Source organism: Adiantum capillus-veneris, chromosome 26, assembly GCF_014529385.1.
Source record: "Adiantum capillus-veneris isolate H3 chromosome 26, ASM1452938v2, whole genome shotgun sequence".
NCBI classification, from domain to species: domain Eukaryota; kingdom Viridiplantae; phylum Streptophyta; class Polypodiopsida; order Polypodiales; family Pteridaceae; genus Adiantum; species Adiantum capillus-veneris.
In genome coordinates, this window is record NC_140956.1 from 69,801,860 (window position 1) to 69,826,818 (window position 24,959).

General features: G+C 44.4%; 1 protein-coding gene across 1 annotated transcript in view; it reads right to left on the reverse strand.

Annotated features, from left to right (window-relative positions):
* Nucleotides 1-24,959, reverse strand: part of LOC147423619 (Eukaryotic translation initiation factor eIF2A family protein) — a 112,218-nt gene that overhangs the window by 77,274 nt on the left and 9,985 nt on the right. The window contains exons 5-11 of the mRNA XM_086501173.1: nt 17,986-18,220; nt 17,790-17,858; nt 17,117-17,218; nt 16,964-17,004; nt 16,749-16,882; nt 16,350-16,413; nt 16,119-16,203 (exon numbers count right to left, since the gene is read on the reverse strand). Of these exons, the coding sequence (XP_086357299.1) occupies nt 16,119-16,203; nt 16,350-16,413; nt 16,749-16,882; nt 16,964-17,004; nt 17,117-17,218; nt 17,790-17,858; nt 17,986-18,220 (730 nt within the window). The remainder of the gene's footprint in view (nt 1-16,118; nt 16,204-16,349; nt 16,414-16,748; nt 16,883-16,963; nt 17,005-17,116; nt 17,219-17,789; nt 17,859-17,985; nt 18,221-24,959) is intronic.

Genomic DNA, 24,959 nt, shown 5'->3' on the forward strand with positions numbered 1-24,959 from the left:
CCCTTTCGGTATTCTTCTATACTTTGAGAGGATAAATACAAAGTAGAGTCCTGGGAATTCTTTACTTGTATCCAACTAGATACCACCTGTTTTGGCCAAATTTCGGCAACATAACAACCCCAAAACTTGCGCGAAACCAATTCCCCTGCTGGAATCACTTCCACTGGCATAAACCCTTTGATTCCTGCCCAAAAACAGTAAATTCAGCATGCTGTATTTACTGGTTTTTGCCCTGTTTTCAGCCCTAACCAGTCCCCGAACTGTCCTCTGTCAGTAAGGCACTGTTCCCAATGATTCTGGCGTCCGTCTGGCTGAAAACAAGTCAAATTACAACGCATACATAGCGCTGAAAACGCACCTGTTTGGTGAGGTTATAACCCTCACCGGTGCCTGCTTTTGCAGTAGCAGTTAGCTACTTTTGTTCCTGCTCAAGGAGGCTCTTGCCTCAGCACAAAAGCATGAAACCACACAGTTGTACATCAGTCAAATGAAGAGCCCTCTTGTGGGGCATCACATAACTGCACATAGGGGGGAGAGAGAGAGAGCAGTGTGTAGTGTGCAGGTCATCACTCCTAGCACTACATTGTACATAGAGTGTAAAGGAGGCACTCCATAGCTGTTAACCTGTGACACTTCTTGCAAGATGAGGCCTCCCAGCTACAAATTCAGCGCCACTTCTTCATGCATGAGGAAAGTGCATAGAAATGTGTCACTTGGCGCGATTACAAGCATTTTTCCGTTTTGGGGTTGCCGCCTAAAAATCTCCCAACTGGTTGCCCAGTTGACGTCGCGGCAGAGTTGTAAAATGTTCCCCTTGTCATTCCGAAGATAATGACACGAACACATTTGACAGCCCAAAATAGCAGTTTCCTAATTTTTAGGAGATACTTCCGTTGGGCTCCCACTGGTCTTCTGACCATCTATCCTCATTGGGACCGCATCCAAAAGTGCAATGTGGCCCAATTGTCGGATATTTTCTGTTAGTGATCCCACCTTGACTTTATGTCTTTATTGAGTTCACTTCCTAGTATCCACCAACTTGCTAAGTGCGACGGGGGGACCTACATGATCTTGAACTGAGCCTAGACATCCTTTTATTATACGAATTCCAGTGCCGACCAACTTCCCGTCTGCGGGTGAAACTACCATTCACATTGGCCATACAATGTCCGACCATTTGCAACTTCAAAAAGAGGGTCTCAAAAATAAAACAGAAATCATTGGAAAGAAACCAACACCGAAGGTTAGCAGTTGCCACGTCCTCGTGACATAGTTAACAGCTGCCACGTCCTCGTGACATACCCCCCTCTCGAAATCGCAAACGTTGTTAGGTGCAGCGGAATGAATGTTGTATTTTCTCAAGATTAGTGATCTTTATTGCTCAAGGTTCCTTTTAGTTCTTAGGGAAAGAGAGAGCTTTCCGTCTGTAGAGTGCTGTGGTCACGAACAAAGTGAGTGGATTGTGCGTGCAAGTGAATGAGACTGAGAGAAGGAGAGAGAAGAGATATGACACCGAGAGGTTGTAAAACCCTCCTCCGAAGGCCCCACTCTTGTCGGCGAGAGTGGTCTACTTTGATTGCACAAAGGTGTACAATGCGTATGCAATGGACAGATGCAAATTGGACTATGCCAATGACGACGACGGTGATGACGACGGCGACTTGATGGCTGAAATCTGAGTTCTTCTATCTACTGTTTTTTGGGACTGTTTCGGTGGCTGAAAATGACTGTTTTGGCTCCGTTTTTATGGCTGAAAATGGGGGAACATCTGCAACCGTCTTGGGGGGAATCTGCTATTGTTCTATATGCTGAATTCTGAGTTTTTCTCCCTGCTGAAACTGCAGCTTTCCTAGCGTTAGTGCTGAGGCTGAAATCGCTGAGAAAGGCTGAGGTTTTGCTGGCGTTTTTGGATGAGAAACGTTGGCTGAAAGTAGGGCTCTCTGCAAATGAAAAATGCTAATGCTGATGGTCTTTGCGGCGACATCAATCTGCTAACGCTAGTGTGTTGATGGTGATGGCGATGGCGATGGCGATGACTGCTAGAGAAGAAACGCCAGAGATGGTGGTTGCTGCTGGGAACAGAAACGCTAGGGGTCTAAGGGGGGGGGTACTGCTGAGAAGTTGCCTGTTGAGCGGGAAGCTCCTGCTGCCTCTTCTGCCAGAAAGTGCTAACTTGGGTTTGCTTATATATTAACTTAGCAAAATTGCCCTACCTACTTTTGTTGGAAAGTCACTTAAAAATAATAAGTGAAAATAACCAAAAATAGGAAAATAGGCTAAATGCACTGGAAAATTCCCCTAACTGATGCTCATGGATTCTGATGGGAATTCCGATGATCATGCTGTGTGCAACCGGAGGATATGCATCTATGCTAAGTGACTAGGCATGCACGGTCTACGAATAGACTCGAAAAAGTGCCAGATCACTGCTATTCTAAACTGATCGGACTGACTGAACCCTGATGTGGTGTAGCTTGTCCACGGACACATAGGGTTGGGATGTGTCACGTGACATCCCCTCCTTTTCAAAGTGAGGTACTGGTACCGAACTGTATGGCGTCGAGGGAGATCGCCAACAGCATCCGGAATCCTGGAAGGGACTCTTCGCCGGCCCACTCTGATGTGGGGGTCGTGCGGTACTTGAACTTCATAAAGGTCTGCAACGCTTGCTTTTTTGGGCCGCGCCGAAAGCGACTCAAAGTCTTCTGAATCTCCTTTCTTGCTTCACCTTCGTCTAGAGTCCTGCTTCTTTCGTCTTCAAGAATCTCCATGGCTGAAAATTCCTGAAACCATCTCCAACACAAAACCATGAACATACCTATTCCATGTAAAGTGGAGGAAAAAAAACTTGTCTTCTCTGTGCATACAATGTAGATGAACAAATAGACGGAGTAGCAACCCGTTCATCAAACACATGCAAATAATGAGGTCGAATCTTTTCTGTGTGATCAAAATCAATCAACTGTGGCAAATCACAATGGAAATACCCATGCTTGGTGCTCATACTATCATGTGCTCGTTCCGAATTTGTGTCATGCCACGGAAGAAACATGGAATGTGACTTCCTGACATACAAGCTTTTCAACTTTTCATCAACAATCCGCATACATTCGTGCCCATCCATGAGAGAAACGTGCTCAACATACAATATGTCATGCCTAGGAAGAGGGATCACATAACGATGCTGACTAAAATACATGAAACCTTCACGAATGAAACACTCGAACAATGAGTGCGTATCAATCATGCGAACACATAATACTTCCTATGATGGCTCTTTGGACCAAGGCTTGAGAGCCAAGATCGCTTCGTCCTGAATGATTGAATCGTCTTCTGGGGGTTCTTTGGACCTCGACTCAAAAGCCAAGATCGGTTCTTCGTGATTGATCGAATCTACAACGAGGTTAGCTTCGCTAGAAAAAGCATCCACTAACACATCATCCTTGTAAACAATCACATCATTTTCATGCAACTCATCATGCTTGTGAGAAATCACATCTTGATCATGCAAATCATCATGTTTGTGAGAAATCACATCTTGATCATGCAAATCATCATGCTTGTCATTGTCATCCAAATCATTATGCAAATCATTGGCATCCAAATCATCATGCTTATCATTGTGCTTCAAACGATCATGCAAGTCATTGTCAATCAAATCATCATCATGCTTCACACAAACATGCAAATCTTGTGTATCATGCTTTGGAGAAGAAGAGACTGAGACGGTCTCCTTTCCGTGATTCTGTGCAAAGTACGCCTGTACTTGAGAAAAAAGTCGCAAGAACTCTTTGTTTTGTCGGTCGCTCTGTTCTTGTAGTGCTTTGGTCTCACGCGCTATGGCTGCCATTCTGTCTTGGTACTTACGCTCGATGGCTTCCATATCTTCTTCGTAGGCTTTTCTTTCTTGGTCCAACTCCTCCATAGGAGTTAGTGCAATCTTTGTCGTAGATGGGGAAGGGTCGGAAAAACCTTTTGGTGGAGAAAATTCTTCTTCGCCTCTCTCATGCTCATCACTGCCAAGCGAAGTATCCAATCCGCTTCGAGTGATGATCATTCTGCAATCGTGGGTTCTTGTGGGTTCTTGGGTTCTGAAGTTCACGAGGAACTTGGGTTCTTGGGGGTCTTGGGTTCTTATGTTCACGAGGAACTTGGGTTCTTGGGGGTCTTGATTCTTGGGTTTCTTGAGGTTTTCTTTCGCTTGCAAATCGCGTTGGAGAAGGATCTTCTCTTCACCCCAGTTCTACCCTTTTCTGCGGGCGCACCCCTTGGCGGCCTTGCGCTCACACCAAGGTTGCTTTTTCCCACCTCACGTCGATTGGCCGGCCGCTAAGTGCACGGTCCACTCTCAATGAGTGAAAAGAGACACAAGGGGAGGCTGGACAAGCCCTTCTTTCTTGGGATTCCTGTCACTCTTCAACAAAACACGATTAGGAATCGCCACGCCAAAGTAAACTTGGGTTCGTGCGATCGCAACAAGCAAAAAAAATTCTTGTGGTTCTTGTGGTTCTTTCCTTGAGTAATGCAGAATACTTCCAAAGCTCTGATACCAATGTTAGGTGCAGCAGAATGAATGTTGTATTTTCTCAAGATTAGTGATCTTTATTGCTCAAGGTTCCTTTTAGTTCTTAGGGAAAGAGAGAGCTTTCCGTCTGCAGAGTGCTGTGGTCACGAACAAAGTGAGTGGATTGTGCGTACAAGTGAATGAAACTGAGAGAAGGAGAGAGAAGAGATACGACACCGAGAGGTTGTAAAACCCTCCTCCTAAGGCCCCACTCTCGTTGGCGAGAGTGGTCTACTTTGATTGCACAAAGGTGTACAATGCGTATGCAATGGACAGATGCAAATTGGACTATGCCAATGACGACGACGGTGATGACGACGGCGACTTGATGGCTGAAATCTGAGTTCTTCTATCTACTGTTTTTTGGGACTGTTTCGGTGGCTGAAAATGACTGTTTTGGCTCCGTTTTTATGGCTGAAAATGGGGGAACATCTGCAACCGTCTTGGGGGGAATCTGCTATTGTTCTATATGCTGAATTCTGAGTTTTTCTCACGTGACAAACGTCCTCGATTGCATACCATAAATACACGCCACTGATGATCTTGTGTTGTTAGCACTCTTTTATCATTGCATGTATCCGCAAGAAAGGTCGTAACACATAGATACAAATGACTTAATGAGACCTTCATACTTTTGCCATTTCCATCTATTACACTGAATTCATATGTACATTTGATGTGCTAGCCCTATCATCACCCCTCCTTTGCACACGTTGGGTTGGGGCGTAAGTAGGTTGTAACCCAAAGGCTTCAAGGTAAAGCTGCAATACATTTGGTGACTAAGACAGTTCATGCTTTTCCATCCATTTTGCATCCATAGGCCGGTAGTTCTTGAACTTCACCAAGTAGCGTATTGCAACCTCTCCTTTAACTTTTCTGTCCTTATGTGCCAAAACTTGCTCAGGTACCAAGATCTCATCAAGTTCCTCAACTTCTGGTTGATCCTCATCTAGCATATCTTCTGGCACATCACCCACGAAGGGTCTTAGAAGACTCACATGAACCGCATTAAGAATCTTCCACGCATCAAGCAATTTCAGCCTGTAAGCCACATCGCTGATCTTGTCAAGCACTTGAAAAGGCCCATAGTAACGCATGCTGAGCTGAGGAAACAGCCGTTCCTTCCCCTTCATCTTCTTTAACCTTGCCTTTTCGAACCTTAACAGAACCCAATCACCAAGTGATAGCAGCAATTCACGACGGTGACGATCAGCAGCCTTTTTTTGTTTCGCTCGAGTCTTCTCGAGGCAACTTTAATTTTCTCATACATTTCATCCATGTTCTCAACATATCGATCTACCTCAAAGATCTTGTCCTTTCTATGTAAAATGGGAGGAACTTTTTTGCCGCCTTCAACAATCTCAAAAGATGCCTTGCCAGTCGACGAATGCACCACATTATTGTACGCATACTCAAGCATAGGCAAATATTGTTCCCACTTGCCTTTATTATCTGACACATAGCATTTCAACAGATCTAAGACAGTACAATTAGCCTCTTCTGACTGTCCATCAATCTGTGGATGAAACAAAGACGAGAACATGAGGGTAGTGCCCATGTTCTCAAACAATCCTCTCCATAACAAACTAGTCATGCGGGGATCACGATCACTGACAATCGATTGTGGCATACCATGGTTCTTAAACACATTGTACTTGAACAAGCGTGTCATCTGATCAGATTTTATCTTGTTCCTAACAAGGATAAAATGGGCTTGCTTGCTGCACCTGCAGATAATGGTCCATATACCATCATTCCCTGAAACGTTCCTGGAAGATCAAAGATAAAGTCCATAGCAATGCTTTTCCATGGCTTATCCACAATCGACAGTGGTTGTAACAACCCTGGTGCCTTTTGCCCGTCAAACTTGACCTTTTGGCAAATCAAGTATGCTCGCACAAAGGCATCCACATCTCTCCTCAAGGTAGGCCAATAGAAGAATGTCCCTACCGCTTTAACTGTCGCATTAATACCACGATGCCCTGCATACGGTGGGACATGACTCTCTTCTATGACCTTATGTCGCAATGGCCTAGTGACACAAAGTCTGCCATGCATCATCATAAAACCATCTCTAAGGAGGTAGTGCTCATGATGCTGCCCCTCTTGCAACTGTTCGAAGATCCTTGCAAAATCTTCATCAATAGCATATTGTTTCTTCATGTCATCTAACTTATGATGATAAGGAATTGACACAGCTGAAATTTGTGGCTTCCTTGATAACGCATCAGCCACAACATTCTTCTTGCCTTCCACGTGCATAATCTAGAAGTGGAACATAGAAAGAATGTTTGCCCATCACATATGCTTTTCGGATAGCTTTGACTGTGTCAAGAAGTATCGCAAGGTCTGATGATCTGTTTGGACAACAAAATCAGCACCTAAGAGGTAGTGCTTCCAGCTAGAAAGCGCATGAATCACGGCCAAGAGGTCTTTCTCATAGACTCTCATAGTCTTCTCTGGCCCTTGCAAAATTCGGCTTTCATAAGCTACTACCATCCATCTTGCATTAGTACTGCTCTGATGCTACTGCCACACGCGTCACACTGGACCACAAATGACCTCTTGAGATCTGGCAAAACAATTACTGGATCTGAAGTCAACTTTTAAGAGACTAAATGCTGAAATCTCTGTTTGGGTCCATCTGATAGTGACCTCTTTCCTTTGCAAAGCGTGAAGAGATGATGCTATCTCTTCGAATAGACTATCATGTCATCGAAGAACGTCCCAACAAACTGTTGATGCGAGCTGAAAATCCGGTCCATCATTCTGTTGGACGTGGCAGGAGCATTTGTTGGCCCAAATGGCATCACTAAAAACTCATAAAGACCAAACGTCGTTCTAAACACAGTCTGGTGCAGATCCTCTTGCCTTATACGAATCTAATGGTAGCCACTCTTAAGGTCTATCCTGCTGAAAATTGCAGCACCCTCTAAACGATCGAGAATATCATCAATCCTAGGAATAGGAAACTTATTCTTGATGGTATTCTTATTCAACGCACGATAATTAATACACATGCGCCATCAGCCATCCTTTTCTGCACTAGGAGCACTGGGAGCAAAAGGGTGAAGAATTAGGCTGAATCAGCCCCTTCTCTAATAACTCCTCAACCTGCCCCATAATCTCTTTCTGCTGCGCCGCGCTAACCCTGTAGGGAGGTCTATTTGGTGGGCTACACCCTGGCACCAAATCTATCCGATGATCCTCAGGTCTCTCTCGCGGCAATCGCGACGGTAATAAATCAAAAAAATTGTCACTAAACTCTTGCAAAAATATTGATCTTTCTTTATCTAACACAGATAAATTTGACTAACAATTATCTGAGACATCACGTGCAAAAAACAAGTACACAGAAAGATGATTCTTTATTACAGAAGTGATAGCCGAAGCAGATACAATAGGGACAGACTCCCCTTTGAGCTTTACATCCAAAACATGAGTTTTGTCCCTATTTTGAAGGGTGATCGTCTTGCCGAAGGCATCCAACAGGCCATGCACTCTGAACATCCACGGAATTCCAACTAGTACATCGCACCCTTCCAATGGCATGATATAGAACTCTTCTGTGTCCACATACTACTGAATATGCAGACGTAGCTTTCCAATAATGGGAGTAACACACTCTGAGTAGCCAGGACATGCCAACCCTGCCTCTGCTGTGTACCCCATCTCTTCAGCTCTGATGCCCAGCTTCATAGCTAACTCTGGTGAGATAAAGTTTGCTTTGGCACCTAGATCGAAAAAGATGAGTGTCGTCTGATCCCTAATTTTACCCCATGCCCTACATAACTCACTGGCATCTGCATTGGGCCTATCACCCACCATATCTGGCACCAAACCAGCTGTGGGTTTAGGCTTCTTGCCTTTCTGGTCCTATTTATCATCTGAATCAGCTGGTCTTTTCCTTTGTGGACAATTAGTAGCAAAGTGACCGGGTTGCTCGCATATAAAGCATTTGTTTTCAGCCATTAGGACCTTCTTTTCCTTGAGCAACTTGCGCACAAAAGGCTTCCTTTTCTGTTTCTTTGCCTCCGCTCCAGAAGTCCCGGCTGAATCCTTGTCTTTTGGTGGCCTTTTCTGACCCCTGTGCCGCTTCAAGAGCCGTTTTCACAAAGGGCTTCTTCGCTGAAATTTTTCTTTTGCTGCCGTCCTTTCTCGTTGCTCGGAAACCCACTCTCCTCTCCTTTCAACAATACAAGGCCAGTGTTAGCAACTTCCATAAGCTGGGTAAGGGTAGCCACTCTGTTCTTGGTACAGTAGTCCCGAAGCCCTTAGGAAGCCCACAACAGTACTTCTCTATCTGCTCTGTCAACAGTACCCCAAAACTTGCGCGAAACCAATTCTCCTGTTGGAACTCACTTCCACCGGCGTAAACCCGCTGATTCCTGCCCAAAAACAATAAATTCAGCACGCTGTATTTACTGGTTTTTGCCCTATTTTCAGCCCTAAACAGTCCTCAAACTGTCCTCTGTCAATGGGGCATTGTTCCCAATGGTTCTGGCATCCGTATGGCTGAAAAACAGTCAAATTACAGCGCATACACAGTTCTGAAAACACACCTGTTTGGTGAGGTTATAACCCTCTCCTGTGCCTGCTTTTGGAGTAGCAATTAGCTACTCCTCTTCCTGCTCAAGGAGGCTCTTGCCTCAGCACAAAAGCATGAAACCACACAGCTGTACATCAGTCAAATGAAGAGCCCTCTTGTGGGGCATCACATAACTGCACATAGGGGGGAGAGAGAGCAGTGTGTAGTGTGCAGGTCATCACTCCTAGCACTACATTGTACATAGAGTGTAAAACAGGCACTCCATAGCTCTTAACCTGTGACACTTCTTGCAAAATGAGGCCTTCCAGCTACAAATTCAACGCCACTTCTTCATGCATGAGGAAAGTGCACAGAAATGTGTCACTTGGCGCGATTACAAGCATTTTCCCGTTTCGGGGTTGCCGCCTAAAATCTCCTGATTGGTTGCCCAGTTGACTTCGCGGCAAAGTTGTAAAATGTTCCCCTTGTCATTCCGAAGGTAATGACGCGAACACATTTCACGGCCCAAAAAATAGCAGTTCCCTAATTTTTAGGAGATGCTTCCGTTGGGCTCCCACTGGTCTTCTGACCATCTATCCTCATTGGGACCGCATCCAAAAGTGCAATGTGGCCCAACTGTCGGATACTTTCTGTTGGTGATCTCACCTTGACTTTATGCCTTTATTGAGTTCACTACCTAGTATACACCAACTTGCTAAGTGCGACGGGGGGACCTACATGATCCTGAACTGAGCCTAGAAATCCTCTTACTATACGAATTCCAGTGCCGACCAACTTCCCATCTGCGTATGAAACTACCATTCACATGGGCCATACACTCTCCGACCATTTGCAACTTCAAAAAGAGGGTCTCAAAAATAAAACAAAAATCATTGGAAAGAAACCAACAACTAAGGTTAGCAGTTGCCATGTCCTCGTGACATAGTTAACAGATGCCACGTCCTAGTGACAAAAGCCCAAGGAGAACAAGTCGTCTCACAGTACCTCTCAGACTCCTCAGAACCCACAAAACGGTAAGAACGGAAAGAATGGTAAGAAAGATAACTCTTTTAGCCAATCTTCCTCTAGGCTTTCGAAAAAGAACACTCAAAATGAATCTAAGGGTAATGCTAACACACTTGCTAAACCTAAGCTCACCCCATATGAAAAAGTTGCACAAGGAATCATAGGAGGATACATAACGGCAGAAGAACAAGTCATTTATTCTAAGAAAGGTCGTTGTTATCAATGTCACATCACGGGTCATATAAAGAGCACATGTCCTAAGAACCCATCCAACGAACCTAAAGAACTCACAGAACCCACATCCCTTGTTAATGCCATAAATGAGAACACTCGTGTGTCCCAAGTTTCTAATGATCCTCTCATTTACGAGTCTCTCATGAAGTGTTATGGTCATGCGAATGGTCAACACATGGTGGTCTTGTTTGATTCTAGTAGTATGCATGATGTGATTGGTGACTCTCTTGTCAAAAAGGCCCGCTTGGAGGTTCGCAAGAGATCTCCTCTCGAGGTGTCGGGCTTTGCTTCCGGTATGGACTCTCTCATTACACGAGAGTGCCTTGATGTGTTATTCACTGTTCAGCAAGCGTCCTTCCGCAGAAAATTTGTAGCGTCCTCTTTCAAGATGTGATATGATTTTGGCATTAGATGGTTTCGTGAGCATAACCCTCTCGTTGATTGGGCGGACAATACTCTCACTCTAAATGCCAAAAGTGACTCTCCCGTCATCATTCGTGGTGAGAAAGTTGTTCATTCTTTACCTCTCATTTCTAATGTGCAGGCGAAGTTTGAAAAGAAACAGGAGAAGGAGACTCTCTCAGTCTTTTCTTCTCCAAAGCACGACCCACATGTTTTGCATGATACAGATGTGATTATTCGCAAGGATGATGATTTACATAATAAAGATCACAAGGATGATGGTTTAGTCGATGATTTTTCTCGTGAAGCTAACCTCATTGCAGACACGATCAATCACGCAGCACCGATCTTGGCTCTCGAGCTTCGGTCCAAAGAACCCACTCAGGAAGTATTGTGTGTTCGCATAATTAGTCAACACGCATTGTTTGAGTGTTTCATTTGTGACAATTTCTTGTATTTTCATCACCGTCTTTATGTGTTCCATTTTCACAGGCATGCCGTACTGAACGATGCACATGACTCACTCACGGATGAGCACAGATGTATGCGGACCACTCTCAAAAAGAAGAAAAGTTTGCATTCAAGGAATTCACATTCCATGTCTCTTCCTTGGCATGACACAGTCTCAGAAAGAGCACAAGTAAGATTGTCACTCACGCATCGGCATTTCCATTGTGATTTGCCACAGTTGATAGGTTTAGGTCGGAAAGACAAGATTCAATTCCATTTTTTGCGTGTGTTTGGTGAACGGTTTGGCACTCCGTCACTTTGTTCATCTGCATTGCATGCGCAGTCTTTGAGCAGGCCGTGCATGTCCAGGCACTTAGAGAAGTTGCATACGCTCTGGTTGCACACAGCATGATCATCAACATTACAATCAGTATCCATCATGAGCATTTAACAATGCACACAACCCATTTTTCCTATTTTATTCATTTTTCACTTATTATTAATAAGTGACTTTGTTCGGAAACTGGGTAGGGCAAATTTGCTAAGCTCTATAAAAGAAACCTAGCACTAGCACTTTCTGGCATAAGAGGCAGCAAAGTTCCATCGACTTGTAGGTGCACCTTCTCAGCAAGACCGACAGGAGACTCATCGTTTTCAGCCACAAGACCAACCTGGTGTTTGTGGAGTTCCCAGATCAGCCAGCGTTTTCAGACTTCAGCAGCTAGCGTTTTCAGATTACAGATCTGCATAGCGTTTTTGCTACAGTCACCTAGCGTTTCCAGTTTGCAAAGTGCCTAGCGTTTTGCAGTTTTCGGCGACAGTTCAACCCAAGCACATAGCGTTTCCAGTTTTCATCACTTAGACTCCGCAAGATCAGCCCCAAACCTCGCAGATCTTACCTACCCGCAACAGATCCTCGCCGCACGGTCAGATCAGCCAGCATTTTCAATTTCAGCCCGTTGTCTGCAGATTTCAGCATCTGCGTTTTCAGCGCATCGTCGTCGCATTGTCGCCATTGCCGTCCTCGCCGACACAGTGTCAGAATTCAGCAATTAGCAGATTTGTAGATTTCAGCCTCTAGAGTTTCCAGATTTCAGCCCGTCTCGTCGTCGTCATCATTGTCGTCGACATTGTCGGCAAGTCCATTCCATCTAGACCATTGTACCAGATTTGTGCAATCAATAGCATAGACCTCTCTCACCATAGAGAGGGGGGGCCTTGGAGGAGGGTTTGACAACCGTCTGGTGTCGTATTCTTTTTTCTCTCTCAGTCTCAGCACCTTCATTCACAGTGTCATTCACTTTGTTTATGATCATTTGCACTCTCCCTTCCGTAAGTAAAAGGAACCCTTGAGCACAATTCGGAGCACTCATCTTGAGCAAAGTTCAACATTCACTTCCACTGCACCTTACGCTTATAGGTGTCCTGAGTTTTAGCCTTTTCTTTATTATTATTGTGAGAGTTATGTGCTATAGGTGTAGAAGAAGATTGAGAAGAAGAATTACCGTTATGCGTATCATTGGCCTTATCGTTCCATTCACTTGGTCTTGAGAAGTACTTGAATTGTTCTCCTTAGGCTTACCTTTGTTGTGCTTCATTTCTTGTGCTTCTAACGGCGTCATTGTAGTTCGTAGGGTTGAAGGCTTGCACATCCAACTTGATGTACTCGTCTAAAGCAAAAAGGAAAGCCTCCTTTCGTTCGGCATCCGATTTGCGCAATTGTACGCCAATCTACAAAATACGGTTAGAAAAAGACATAGCAAGAGTGCCATTTTGTTTAATACCACGCCAATCTTCTTTTAACCGATCAAGGTACTGTGGTGGCATGAAACAAGCCTTGAGCTTGTCTTGAAAGTCGCCCCAACTGAGAGAGAGGGGTACGCCTTCCTCGACATGCTCAAGATGCTCAGCCAACTGTGACTCCTACCAAGCTTGATACCAATTAATGGCATCACCCGTTAGGTACATGGCAACAGTCAAACCTTTATTGTTTCTTGTTTTCTTGTCGCAAAGTAAGCATTGAATTGATGCAAGCAAGAATGAATCACAGAAGCATCCATCTTACCATCATACTTACTGAACGTCAACTTCTCAGTGAGTGACTGGATTGTTGGAGTCGTCGCCTCTACCTGTGCTACGTGATCACACGCCGGTCCCTTGAGTGGTCGCTCTTCGTGGAGAGTACATATAGGACCAACTCCTGCATGCGTTGGTCCCTCTGCGTCTCTCGCTCTAACTCCATAGCCGCTCGCTTTTCTTCGGCCGCTGTGAGTTGAGCATCGCGTGCTTGCTCACGCTCGAGCTCCATAGCTGCCCTTCTTTCTTCAAACGCTATGCATTGAGCTTCGCATGCTTGCTCACGCTCAAGCTCCATAACCGCCCTTCTTTCTTCACGATCTCTATCCATGGCGGCACGTTGAGCCTCTTGTTGTAGCATATCTCCATCATCAACTTGACCAAAGTCTCCATAGGGCTTGGTACAATCCGTGGCGTAGATGGGGATGGGGGGAGGATCGGGGAACAATCCTCCTGGTGTAGAAACTTCGTCTCCTCCAACTCCACTCTCATCACCTTCACACAAAGTACCCATTCCGCTTCGAGTGATGACCATGCACTGAGTTCTTCGGTTCTTTGGTTCTTGGGTTCTTGTGTGCTTTGGTTCTTTAGGTTCTTGAATACTTGGGTTCATGGCTTGCAATCTACGTTTAAAAAGGTTTTATCCAACCTCAACTCCTTCTTGCAAGTACACCCTTTGGCGGCCTTGTGCTCACACCAACGTTGCTTTTTCCCACCTCACGTCGATTGGCCTGCCACTAAGTGCAAGGTCCGCACTCAATGAGTGGAAAAGAGAAACTAGGGGAGGCTGGACAAGCCCTTCTTTTCTGGGTTACCTGCCACTCTTCAAAGACACAGATTAGGGATTGACACGCCCAAGTGGTCTTGGGTTACGTGCAATCTCAACAAGCAAAAAAAAAAATATGTGGTTCTTCAAGATTCTTTCCTTGAGTGATGTTACTGAACAATGCCAAAGAGCTTTGGTACCAATGTAATGTGCAACGGAAGTAAATGATGATGTATGCTCCAGATGAGTGATGAGTGAGTGCTCAAGGTTCCTTTTACTTAGAGAAAGGAAGAGCCTTCTTTTGCTAAATGAGAGAATGTGCAATGACCAAAACAAAAGTGAGTGGATACTGTGAATGAAGAGTGCTAAGAGAGAGAGAGAGAGAGAGAGAGAGAGAGAGAGAGAGAGAGAGAGAGAGAAGAGACAACATAAGGTCCCAAACCCCCCTCCAAGGCCCCCCTCTCTATTGCTAGAGAGGTATTTGCTTTAGATTGCACAAAGTCTGGTACAATGGTTCTAGATGCTGTGGTACTTGATGACGACGATAATGATGTCGACGAAGATGACGACGACAGTGTCAGCGACAAGGTAGAGGCTAAGGACTGAATCTGCTGAAAACTGAAAACGCTAGGGATGCTTATGAGGTCTGGGTCATGCGGCGAAGCTAAGGGACTCATCTATCGTCGGTGACGACGACGATGGCTGAAAACTGAAAAACGCTGGCTAGACTGAGTGCTGAAAACTGCTCGTCGTCTTGGCCACGATGGTACGACCAATTGCGATGAGGAAAAGGTCAGATCTGATGGGGTACTGCGGCTGTATGCCGGCAGAAGCGGAAACGCTGCTGGCTGAAAAACGATGATGATCAAGGGCTGAAAACGCTGATCAAAAACCCTGTCTTGTGAGAAAACGTTGGAGAGGATGGGGGCACTACAGGTCTACTGCTGGTGCTTCTGATCCGCTGGGTCTTCTGATGTCTACCGGGGCCCCAAGGGTCACATATATAGCTGGAAAAGGCTGGGTCGAGCAGCCCCAAATCAGCCCCCACGATTTGGTAGTTAAAAAGTAACTTAATAATAAAATCTGCCTACTAAGAGGTGGTTCACACACAGTCAGATACTGGGTTCCTATGCGGTGAAAATGCCCATGCTGGGTACTGGGTACTGATGCTAGTGATCATGGGTTGTGGAATCAGAGGGTATGCGGCTACTCTAAGTGCCTGGACATGCATGTCCTGCGTACAGGCTCAGAAGGTTGCCAGAACACTTCCTAGGCTGTCCTAAACCCTAGAAATAGGAGTTGCAGCTTGTCCACATGCACATAGGGTTAGATGTGCACGTGACATCATGATGTTCTTGAATCAAAATCTTTCTCAATGGTGCATTGTGAGAAACACAAATCCAATCAAAACAACACAGCAGCTGGGCCAAAAGACTTGAGATCTCAAAGGCATCTCCAAAGCCGCGAATTACTAAACATTCATTCTTGAAACATATAGGAATTTCCATCTACACATAAATTATGGCAAAATTTGTGGCCCAAGCAATGTGGCTTAAAGCATCTGCAACCACATTCTGAAGACCAGGCACATACTCAATGACCATGTGAAAATTTGCCAAAAACTCACCCCATGTCCTTGACGAGCATGCATTACTGGTTCAGTACAAATGTATGTCAGAGCTGAAGATCTATTCGGACCACTGAATATGCGAGTCCGGTAAGCATAAACAACGGCCAAAAATTCGTTGTCATACAGTAGATATCGCATTTGAATGGCTGAATACTTGTGACTATCAAAAGCAATTGACATGATCCTTTTGCATGAGAACCCCACCCAACGCATGATCAAAAGCATCCATCATTACATCAAATGGCTGAGTGGGATCAACTATGGCCAAGATAGGAGCTGTTGCCCAAGTTTGAACCCCACAAGCTTCCAAAAAGAAAATTAATACACTAGATCTTATTGTCCTTCTACACTAATGAAAAGTATGCTAATACAGTCCTTTGCTTTAAAATTTGGATGTTGCATTATGGTTATAATACAGAACATCAGAGAAAAACAGGCAGACCTTTGTCTTTTCTCTTATCATCCACTGCCTGAGGAGAAGCCGGTCTATCTTCGTAAACTCCCACAGCAGCTGGTCTCCACTCTGCCTGTCACTCACCGCACCAACACATTACAAAACAAGCAATACAAAGTTGACATGACAGCTACTCGTATAAAGCTATCTACGTACATACCCATATCTACATATGTGTAATTGTAATTGAACCAAAAACAAAGATAAGGTCAATAACACCTGAAACAGCTTTTCGTACTTCTTCTCAAAATAAAGAGAGCCATCATATTTGAAAACCTTGATCCTGAAAAATCAGCAATCAGAACTACAAATGCTAAAATACTGTTTATATGCAGCTAAACAAATGCAACACATTTAGCTTCTAAAAAGCCTCCCCCCTCCCCCATTAAATATAATACATAGAAAGAATATTAACTGATAGCAGGCACTATGATAATCTTAAAATCAAAAATCAGACTGTTGCTCGTCTGTAAAGGTTTACATGTAAAAGGTCTAACCATATACAAACACCTGTATAATTGCTCTTATGTTGAAAAGTTGTCCTTAAAACTCAATTACTTCAGGACTATATAATAGTTTAAAAATACTCCTAAAGACATAATTATCAAAAGAAATTACCCATTATCTACTTGCAGACGAGGAGCTGTTGTTGCTGTTAACACATATCTACCATCAACTGACCACTCACAAGTAACTGAGCATTCTGCTCTTGTGCTGCCCAGACAACTTAAGCCTGTACGCTCCCAAAAGGTCTGCATAGATGGATCACCTCAATGGCAATTAATCACAAAAGAGACAGAAAATGGGCCCGATAGAGCCAAGAAAAAACTCACAATGTCTCCTGGTAAACTGCCGAAGCCAGCCAAACACAAGACTGAGAAAAACATGTAAAGCAAAACAAAGACTATGAAAAGCAGCGCTTCTCGTTATCTTTTGATTTAATTTCTCTCAATCATAAATTATATTAAGCTCAAGGAAAAGGATACATTTCCCATGTGGATTCCAACGAACAGTGTTGTAAGGTCCACTTTTGAAATTGTGGAGTACTCTACATTTATCATCGTACAAGGTTGCACAAGCAGGCATAACTGTTTGCGGGTCAAGGAGTTCAGAAATTAATAGGCACAAAACCTGATCAAGCAAGGCCTTCCTCCAATAAAAATACAGCAAACGGGGCAAAAAGAAAGTAACTTACACATGTATATAAGTAAACAATAACATTACACTAGATGTGAACATCACAATGTGAATACTCCTTGCGAACTCCTTCACAAAAAGAAACAATATAATTACACCAATTGGGACCATCACAGTGCCAATACTCCATGTCTATGCAAAAGCAGAAGTGTTTCTTTTATATACCTTAGTTTTGAATTTTAGAACACCTTAGTTGATGCATCTGCTACCTTTTACTTTCCATTATGAGCTATATATAGATCTTCATATCTCAAGGCATGCTTATGAGCTGTAATTGTTATATAGAGTCTTGTCCAGGTGCTTAGTGTCCATTGTGCATCTAACCAATAACCAAATTTTGGCAGCCAAAAAGAAATTCCAAAAAGGAGCTTCTATTTTTCATTAGCAAAAAAGAGGCCCAACTCTACAGTCTTTGCTGTTTCAACAGGCCAAGACATTAAAACTACAAAGTTATCTGGATACATCCGTAAACCACTAGAAACTCTCTGCCTGAAGGAGACCACCCCACATCATGCACAGGTCCCTCCTTACCTGCAAAACTCAGATGACACAGTTAGGAAAATGTACAGACTTCTACATATTACCACTCTGACTCAAGAAGGAGAAATATTGTTATGAAAACCACAAGCAAAGGAAAAAAAACTGCAAAAATTCTCACTTAGAGGGACAGATCCTTCGTGACTCCCGTCACTCCTCAAATAGTGGAGTCGTGCCTCTCCAAAATAGCTTTGGTTGCTCTTGTCCACATCTGACAGCGCTAGAACTAGAAGCCCTGTAGATCCAACATTCCAAAGCAACCTTGCACTTGAGGATTTGTAGAAACTACGGCGGGCCACTGGATCACCTTGAGCAACATTTTGCCGCTCATAAATACGTACACTAGCTGGCGAGCCCTGGCAAAAAATAATCTCTCTCTCTCTCTCTCTCTCTCTCTCTCTCTCTCTCTCTCTCTCTCTCTCTCTCTCTCTCTCTCTCTCTCTCTCTCTCTCTCTCTCTCTCTCTCTCCCACTATTCAGAGAGGGTTTTGGTCCTCTATCTAGGGTCATGAGTTATGAGGATCAGAGATGTCTTGGACTATATCTACTTGAGTTACACAGGTATAGAGACATTTTACTGGGGAGAGCTAGAGAGAGGCAGTCCCAGAGACACATTACAGATTTCTTTTCACTAGATATGGGACAGCCAGAGGAGCAGCCACCACTGCAGAGCTCGTCCCACACTCATTCGACCACTACTGGCACTCTCATCGACCGAGCATTGGAGCTACAGAGATACAGACGACCGCGACTGAGGAGAGGAGCTACACAGCATCGACGGAGACTACAACAGAAGATTCGAGCCATACTCTCTCGACATCCAGAGTGCAGATGAGGATGGATCCTCACCATTTCTTCCATCTTTGTTTCACACACTGTTACATCCAGTTTACCGGGTACCTATTGTATCAGCTGCTACACCCACGTAGTTTTAGATTGTAGTAGTAGTAGTAGTATTTTGTTCCACTTCTAGTTCTTTTCTAGTTCTTTTGTACCCAGACATGGTATTAGATTCACTATTTTGTAACTGATTGGTCTCATAGGTCATTTTGGCCTTTTGAAGACGTTAATATAACATTTCATTTCATTTCATTTCTCTCTCTCTCTCTCTCTCTCTCTCTCTCTCTCTCTCTCTCTCTCTCTCTCTCTCTCTCTCTCTCTCTCTCTCTCTGCGCGCGCGCGCACGCACGCAAGAAAAAGAGGCTGATTCTATGACTGGAAAATCTCCCAAATGGTGCCTAGTATGAGAGCAAGTACATCACTGTTTACATAGTTGCAACTACACGTCACTGTTTACATAGCCTGAGACAGAGTTGCACTACACGTCACTGTTTACATAGCCTGAGACAGAGTTGCAGTACACGTCACTGCCCCGTCTACTACGAGATACGCGGCCGCTTCCACTGCTTGTTGAGAGAGGGCTTTGGACCACTCTCTAGAGTCATGCAGTACAAGGATCAGAGATGCTTGGGTCTGTTTTTTGCTTGAGCTGCGCAGACACAGAGAGAGCCTGATGAGAGGAGAGGCCAGCCAGTCTCAGAGACGGATCACAAACTTCTTTAGAGCAGACACTGGACACCCGGAGGAGCTACTATCACAGGAGAGCTCGCCGCCTCACACCGGAGACACACTGATCGACCGAGCGACCGAGCTAGGGAGATCCAGACGCCCACGACTGTGGAGGACTACACAGCAGGTTGCATCAGAGGATTCGGATCACTTTGGCCCAACATGCACGACGCCCGGTCAGGCTATTGACCATGGAGGAGATTGATGAGATCCACCAGCGACCAATGCTGGATCTTTTGTGATCTGTGATTTAGCTATCCCACCTATCTGCTTAGATCACACCTAGCTGTTTCAGATTCCATAGCATTTTATTCTGTCATTTTATTTTGTCATTGTCATTTTTGTTACTCTGACTTGGTATCAGATCCACCACATTGTAACTCTTTGGTCTCATAGGTCATTCTGGCCTTCTGAAGACGTTAATATAACATTTCATTTCATCATCTCTCTCTCTCTCTCTCTCTCTCTCTCTCTCTCTCTCTCTCTCTCTCTCTCTCTCTCTCTCTCTCTCTCTCTCTCTCTCTCATGTAGCAAGTGGTTTGGGAGATGGGATGAATTACACTTGCTACATGATGCCTCAATAGACTCCCAAGTGAATGAAGCTCTTCTACAACGCCAATGTACTGCGACTTGGGACGAATCCGATGCATCACGCTTCATACATTACACCACCCATATTGCCCCCAAGTACAAAACCATGTTCTCTGCCGAGAGAGGAAACCATACTCACCCTTATATGCTTGAGCCTATCCCTTTGTCGGTGATACACACTATCGCAGCCATTCGGCTTAGCTCCCACTCCCTTCGATGTGAGACAAGGTGCTGGGGCAACGGAAAAGAGTCAAATCGACTCTCCACATAAGCTCACTGCAAGTTCAAGAGTCTGAGTACCACACACTACTATAATGCTCACTTTTCCTCACATCCAAACTTACTTCCCTCGCATTATCAGCCATGACTTAGACCTACACACTTTCCTCTCACAGCCACAGTGTGGGCTCTCAATTTCGACTCTCACCACCACAATCCTGGAGCATAGAGAATCAATTGTCAGCCCCATACATAGTACATTACATGTATCTTTGGTCCCATAGGTCATATTTGACCTCCGAGGACGATAATAAAATCTCTCTCTCTCTCTCTCTCTCTCTCTCTCTCTCTCTCTCTCTCTCTCTCTCTCTCTCTCTCTCTCTCTCTATGGAGATTGAGGCGCTCACAAGATCAGTCTTCACATTGTACTGCTTAGTTTAGGATCCCGCAGTATTTATATTTTGTTATCCTAGTTTAATTTATTTTGTTAATCTGACTTTGTATCAGATACACCGCATTGTAACTTTCTGGTCTCATAGGTCACTTTGGCCTTTTGAAGACGTTAATATAACATTTCATTTCTCTCTCTCTCTCTCTCAAGGGGGCTTGATACCCTTTTGCATTACGTAATAATATTACAGTTACATCGATATTAGGTTATTCAACAACCACATAGCATACAGAAAGACTACCATTGATACAAAGTTATAGAAGATGGGTGATACAACAAAAGCTAGAAGCAGAGGAGTAAGGGAAGAAGGAAGTAGAGAGCCGAAGCAGAACCACACCACGCAGACTTCGACAAGGAGGCCATAAACTCCATCAAAGAATCTCTAATAGCCAACTCCAGTCTCCAAGGCCATAAGCAGCGGCACATCCGAGCAAAATAAGCACCACCACCGCCAAATACTTTGCATCAAGACTCTGGGAGAGAGAGAGCCTCGCAAGAATCTATAGGGCTATGACTTTCTACAACTTGCATAAGCAAAAACCTAGTATGGAGCAAGCTGAAAAAGAGGCTATAGGTTCAAACACCCGACCCTCCATGGCCACCACAATCTCTAAACACCTTAGCCGATTGATCAAAAACAGGGCAATTAAACAAGAAAACAGACAGCATGCAATCATCCACACACGCACACCACCCACAAGTGTAACAAACTTGGACACCCCAAGTCAAGATTCTGCCGCGACACAGCAGAGATTCACTTCAAATTAACTGACACAACAAAAGAGAGGCAACACGGCCCAACATAGTTCCATGCCAAGAGGTATTGGCCCCAAAGACTGGCACCCCTTTCGGTATCTATTTTTATATTAATCTGTGTGCAAAGTACAACTGAGTCCACGGGTGCTCACTCTCAGACTCTACGTCCAGATGCTCTGAGAAGTGAGCCCCTAAGGCTTCTTTTAAATAGTTTACAAGGGTTGCTAAAAGCAGAGCCCCAAAAGCTTCAACTCAAAAGCAATAATCTCCAAAAGCTGCCAGGGCTAAAAATAGCCAGCAGAAATCGCGGGATTCCGTACAGTCAGGCCACGTCAACAGCCAACAAAAATCGCGGAATTCCGTACAGTCGGGCCACGTTAGCAGCCAGCACGTTTTGAGGCCATCCGTACAGTCAACGTGATTTGCGGAGATCCATATAGCAACCACGTCAGCAGATTATGCGCTTTATTTTAATGTCCCCGGGGCCCCCTCGTCCCTTGGCCATAAGTTGGGACAACTTTGTTAGGTTGCCACATCACCAGTTTGTGACATACCCCCCTCTTGAAAGAATTGTAATCGCCCTCGATTACGCCTACAAAACAGACAGAGGCCATAAACTGTCTTAGTAGACACTGACTGTTAGTACCGATGCACTAGACACGACACGTCTAGCACTTGTACGAAACGACAGCCACATCACAGGACATCACACGAAATCTTGACATCACACGACATCACATGATAAATCACAGACAAATTCATTCCAAATCTCAGACCATGACCATCGGCAACGTATTTAGTAATCACATCTAGATCACAAACAAATTCATTCCAAATCTCAGACCATGACCATCGGCAACATATTTAATAATTGCATCTAGATCCATTCCAAACCTCGCTGATGCCCGATTAGCTAATCCTTATTGCAATCATGTCTATAGGGATTTATGAGACCAAAATGCTACAGTCATTCCGTCTTTCAGTTCCTGCACTCAAACAAGTCAAGTACAAATCAATCATTTTTATTTTCGGGAATTACTGTCATAAAGTCATACAGCAAGATACTACTCATTAGTATCCTTGAAACCCAAAGGGGACATCAGTGACTCTATTCAAAATCGGGATAATCCGTTGACAAAGGAGCGGAGTGACTCCCCTCTTGTGCAAACCCGCTGCACTAGATTCACCCTCCCTAAATTCGAGGTTCTACCAGAGTAGACTATGCTAAACAGAATGCTTCAAGGTAAAGTTCCAAAATCTAAGGAGTATCTGCTAGGTCCTCCTCCTCCATCCACTTCGCATCCAATGCAGGATAGTTCTTGAATTTAACCAAGAACCGCCTAATCACTTTACCTTTTATCTTTCTGTCCTTGTGTGCCAAAATCTATTCTGGAACGAGTATCTCCTCGCTTTCCTCTACTTCGGGTTGCTCATCAGGCTCCCCATCATCGGGCACATCGCCTTTAAAAGGCTTCAATACACTCACATGAAATGCATTATGAATCTTCCAAGTATCGAGCACCTTGAGTCTAAAGGAGACATCATTTATCTTTTCTTTTATCTGGAAAGGACCATAATACCTCATGCTAAGCTTTGGAAAAAGCTGCTTTCCCTTTTTCTTTCTTAGGCATGCCTTCTCAAAACGTAAGAGCACCCAATCGTCTTCCTTTTATTTCAAATCTCGTCGATGTCGATATGCTGCCTTCTTATGTCGTTCTTGAGATTTCGCTAAAGCCTCTCAGACCTTGGCAAAAGCAATGTCCAAATCCCTCGTGTATCGGCAGGCTTCAAAACTCTTCTCTTTAGTGCAAAGGGTGGAACCTTCGGAGCACCTTCAATGATCTCAAATGGCACCTTCCCCGTCGAAGAGTGGATCGTGTTATCATAGGCAAATTCCACCAAGGGCAAAAATAACTCCCACTGAGTCTTTTGATCAAAAATGTAAGACTTCAATAAATTTAGTACAACTGAATTTGCAATCTCAGATTGCCCATCTGTCTGCGGGTGGAATGATGATGAGAATTGCAACCGTGTGCCAATGTTCTTCCAAATAGCCCTCCAAAACAAACTCGTGAATCGGGGATCTCTGTCGAAGACTATTGCCTCAGGCATGCCATGTAGTCTGAAAAGTTGTGCAATGAACAGTCTCGCTAACGATCCGGCTTGACTGTTTTCTTCAATGGAACGAAGTGAGCTTGCTTGCTAAATTTGTCGATGACAGTCCAAATGCCATCATGCCCACTCTATGTCTTCAGGAGATCAAAAATGAAATCCATTGCAATACTTTCCCAGGGGCGGGTGGGAATGGCTAAAGGCTGTAACAATCCCGGTGCCTTATGCCTGTCAAACTTGACCTAACTGCGAACAAAGTCATCCACATCTTTCTTGAGTCTCGGCCAAAAGAAGTACACTCCACACCTTTCAAGGTGTTGTCGATGCCAGGATGACCAGTAAAAGGTGGACAATGGCACGTAGTCAAAACCTTTTCCATCAACGGCTGTGTGACGCACATCATTTTCTTCATCAAGTAGCCATCCCGTATGGAATATCCCGCTACTACCTCCCCATTCTGTATTCGAGTAAATACGTTGGAAAAATCCGGATCTGTGTCATACTAATCAACCATGTCCTCGAAGCTTCTATGATGAATCGCGGAAATAGGCAAGACCAAGGGCTTCCGATCTGCCACCAAGTTTTTCTGTCCCTGGACATGGACAACTGGAAGTGAAACTATGACAAGATGTTAGCCCACCGCGTCTGCTTTTCCGAAAGTTGCTTCTGTGACAAGAAGTAGCATAAACTCTGATGATCAGTGAAGACCGTGAAATCGGCTCCGAGTAGATAATGTCGCCACTGAATAAGAGCATGGATCACTACCAAAATCTCCTTCTCATGAATTTGTGTTGTCAAAGTCGACTGACTTTCCATCCTGAAACCTACACCAAAAATTAGGGTTAGGTTTCTTCCATAAGGTCATAGCTGAGCACAGCATGGTCCATCAGCTCTTGGACATGGTCCATCAGCTCTTGGACAGACAGTGTTCCTTTGGCGGCTATCGTAGTCCCAAGATAGCAATCGCACTAAACCACCAAGGTTATCAACTCGAGAAGAGACATCTACTGAGAGATGTCGAGAAATTTCAAGTTATAATCTGCTACGGTTTCCATGGCAAGCATTTTAGGTTACCCCACTCTGCCAGAAGTTGCACTCCGAAGGAAGATGTCAGAAACCATATAACTTCGGGCAAAAATTTTCTTAAAAACTTGCCTAGTCCTTGGAAGTGTGCGGCTTGGTAGCTATAGACATCAACATCTGCATGGCACTGCTTCTGAGAAAAACAGTGACCTGAAACAAATCTGGATCCTTCTCTTGCAAGTGATCTTTATGGCTTATGCCCTGTAAGACATGAGCGGTGAAGACGGGAGCGCACCCGATGCGCAATGAAGTAAGGGTGGGAGTGGCTAATAAGTCCAGGTTGGAGGGCGAAGATCCCTCAAATAAAATTCCAAT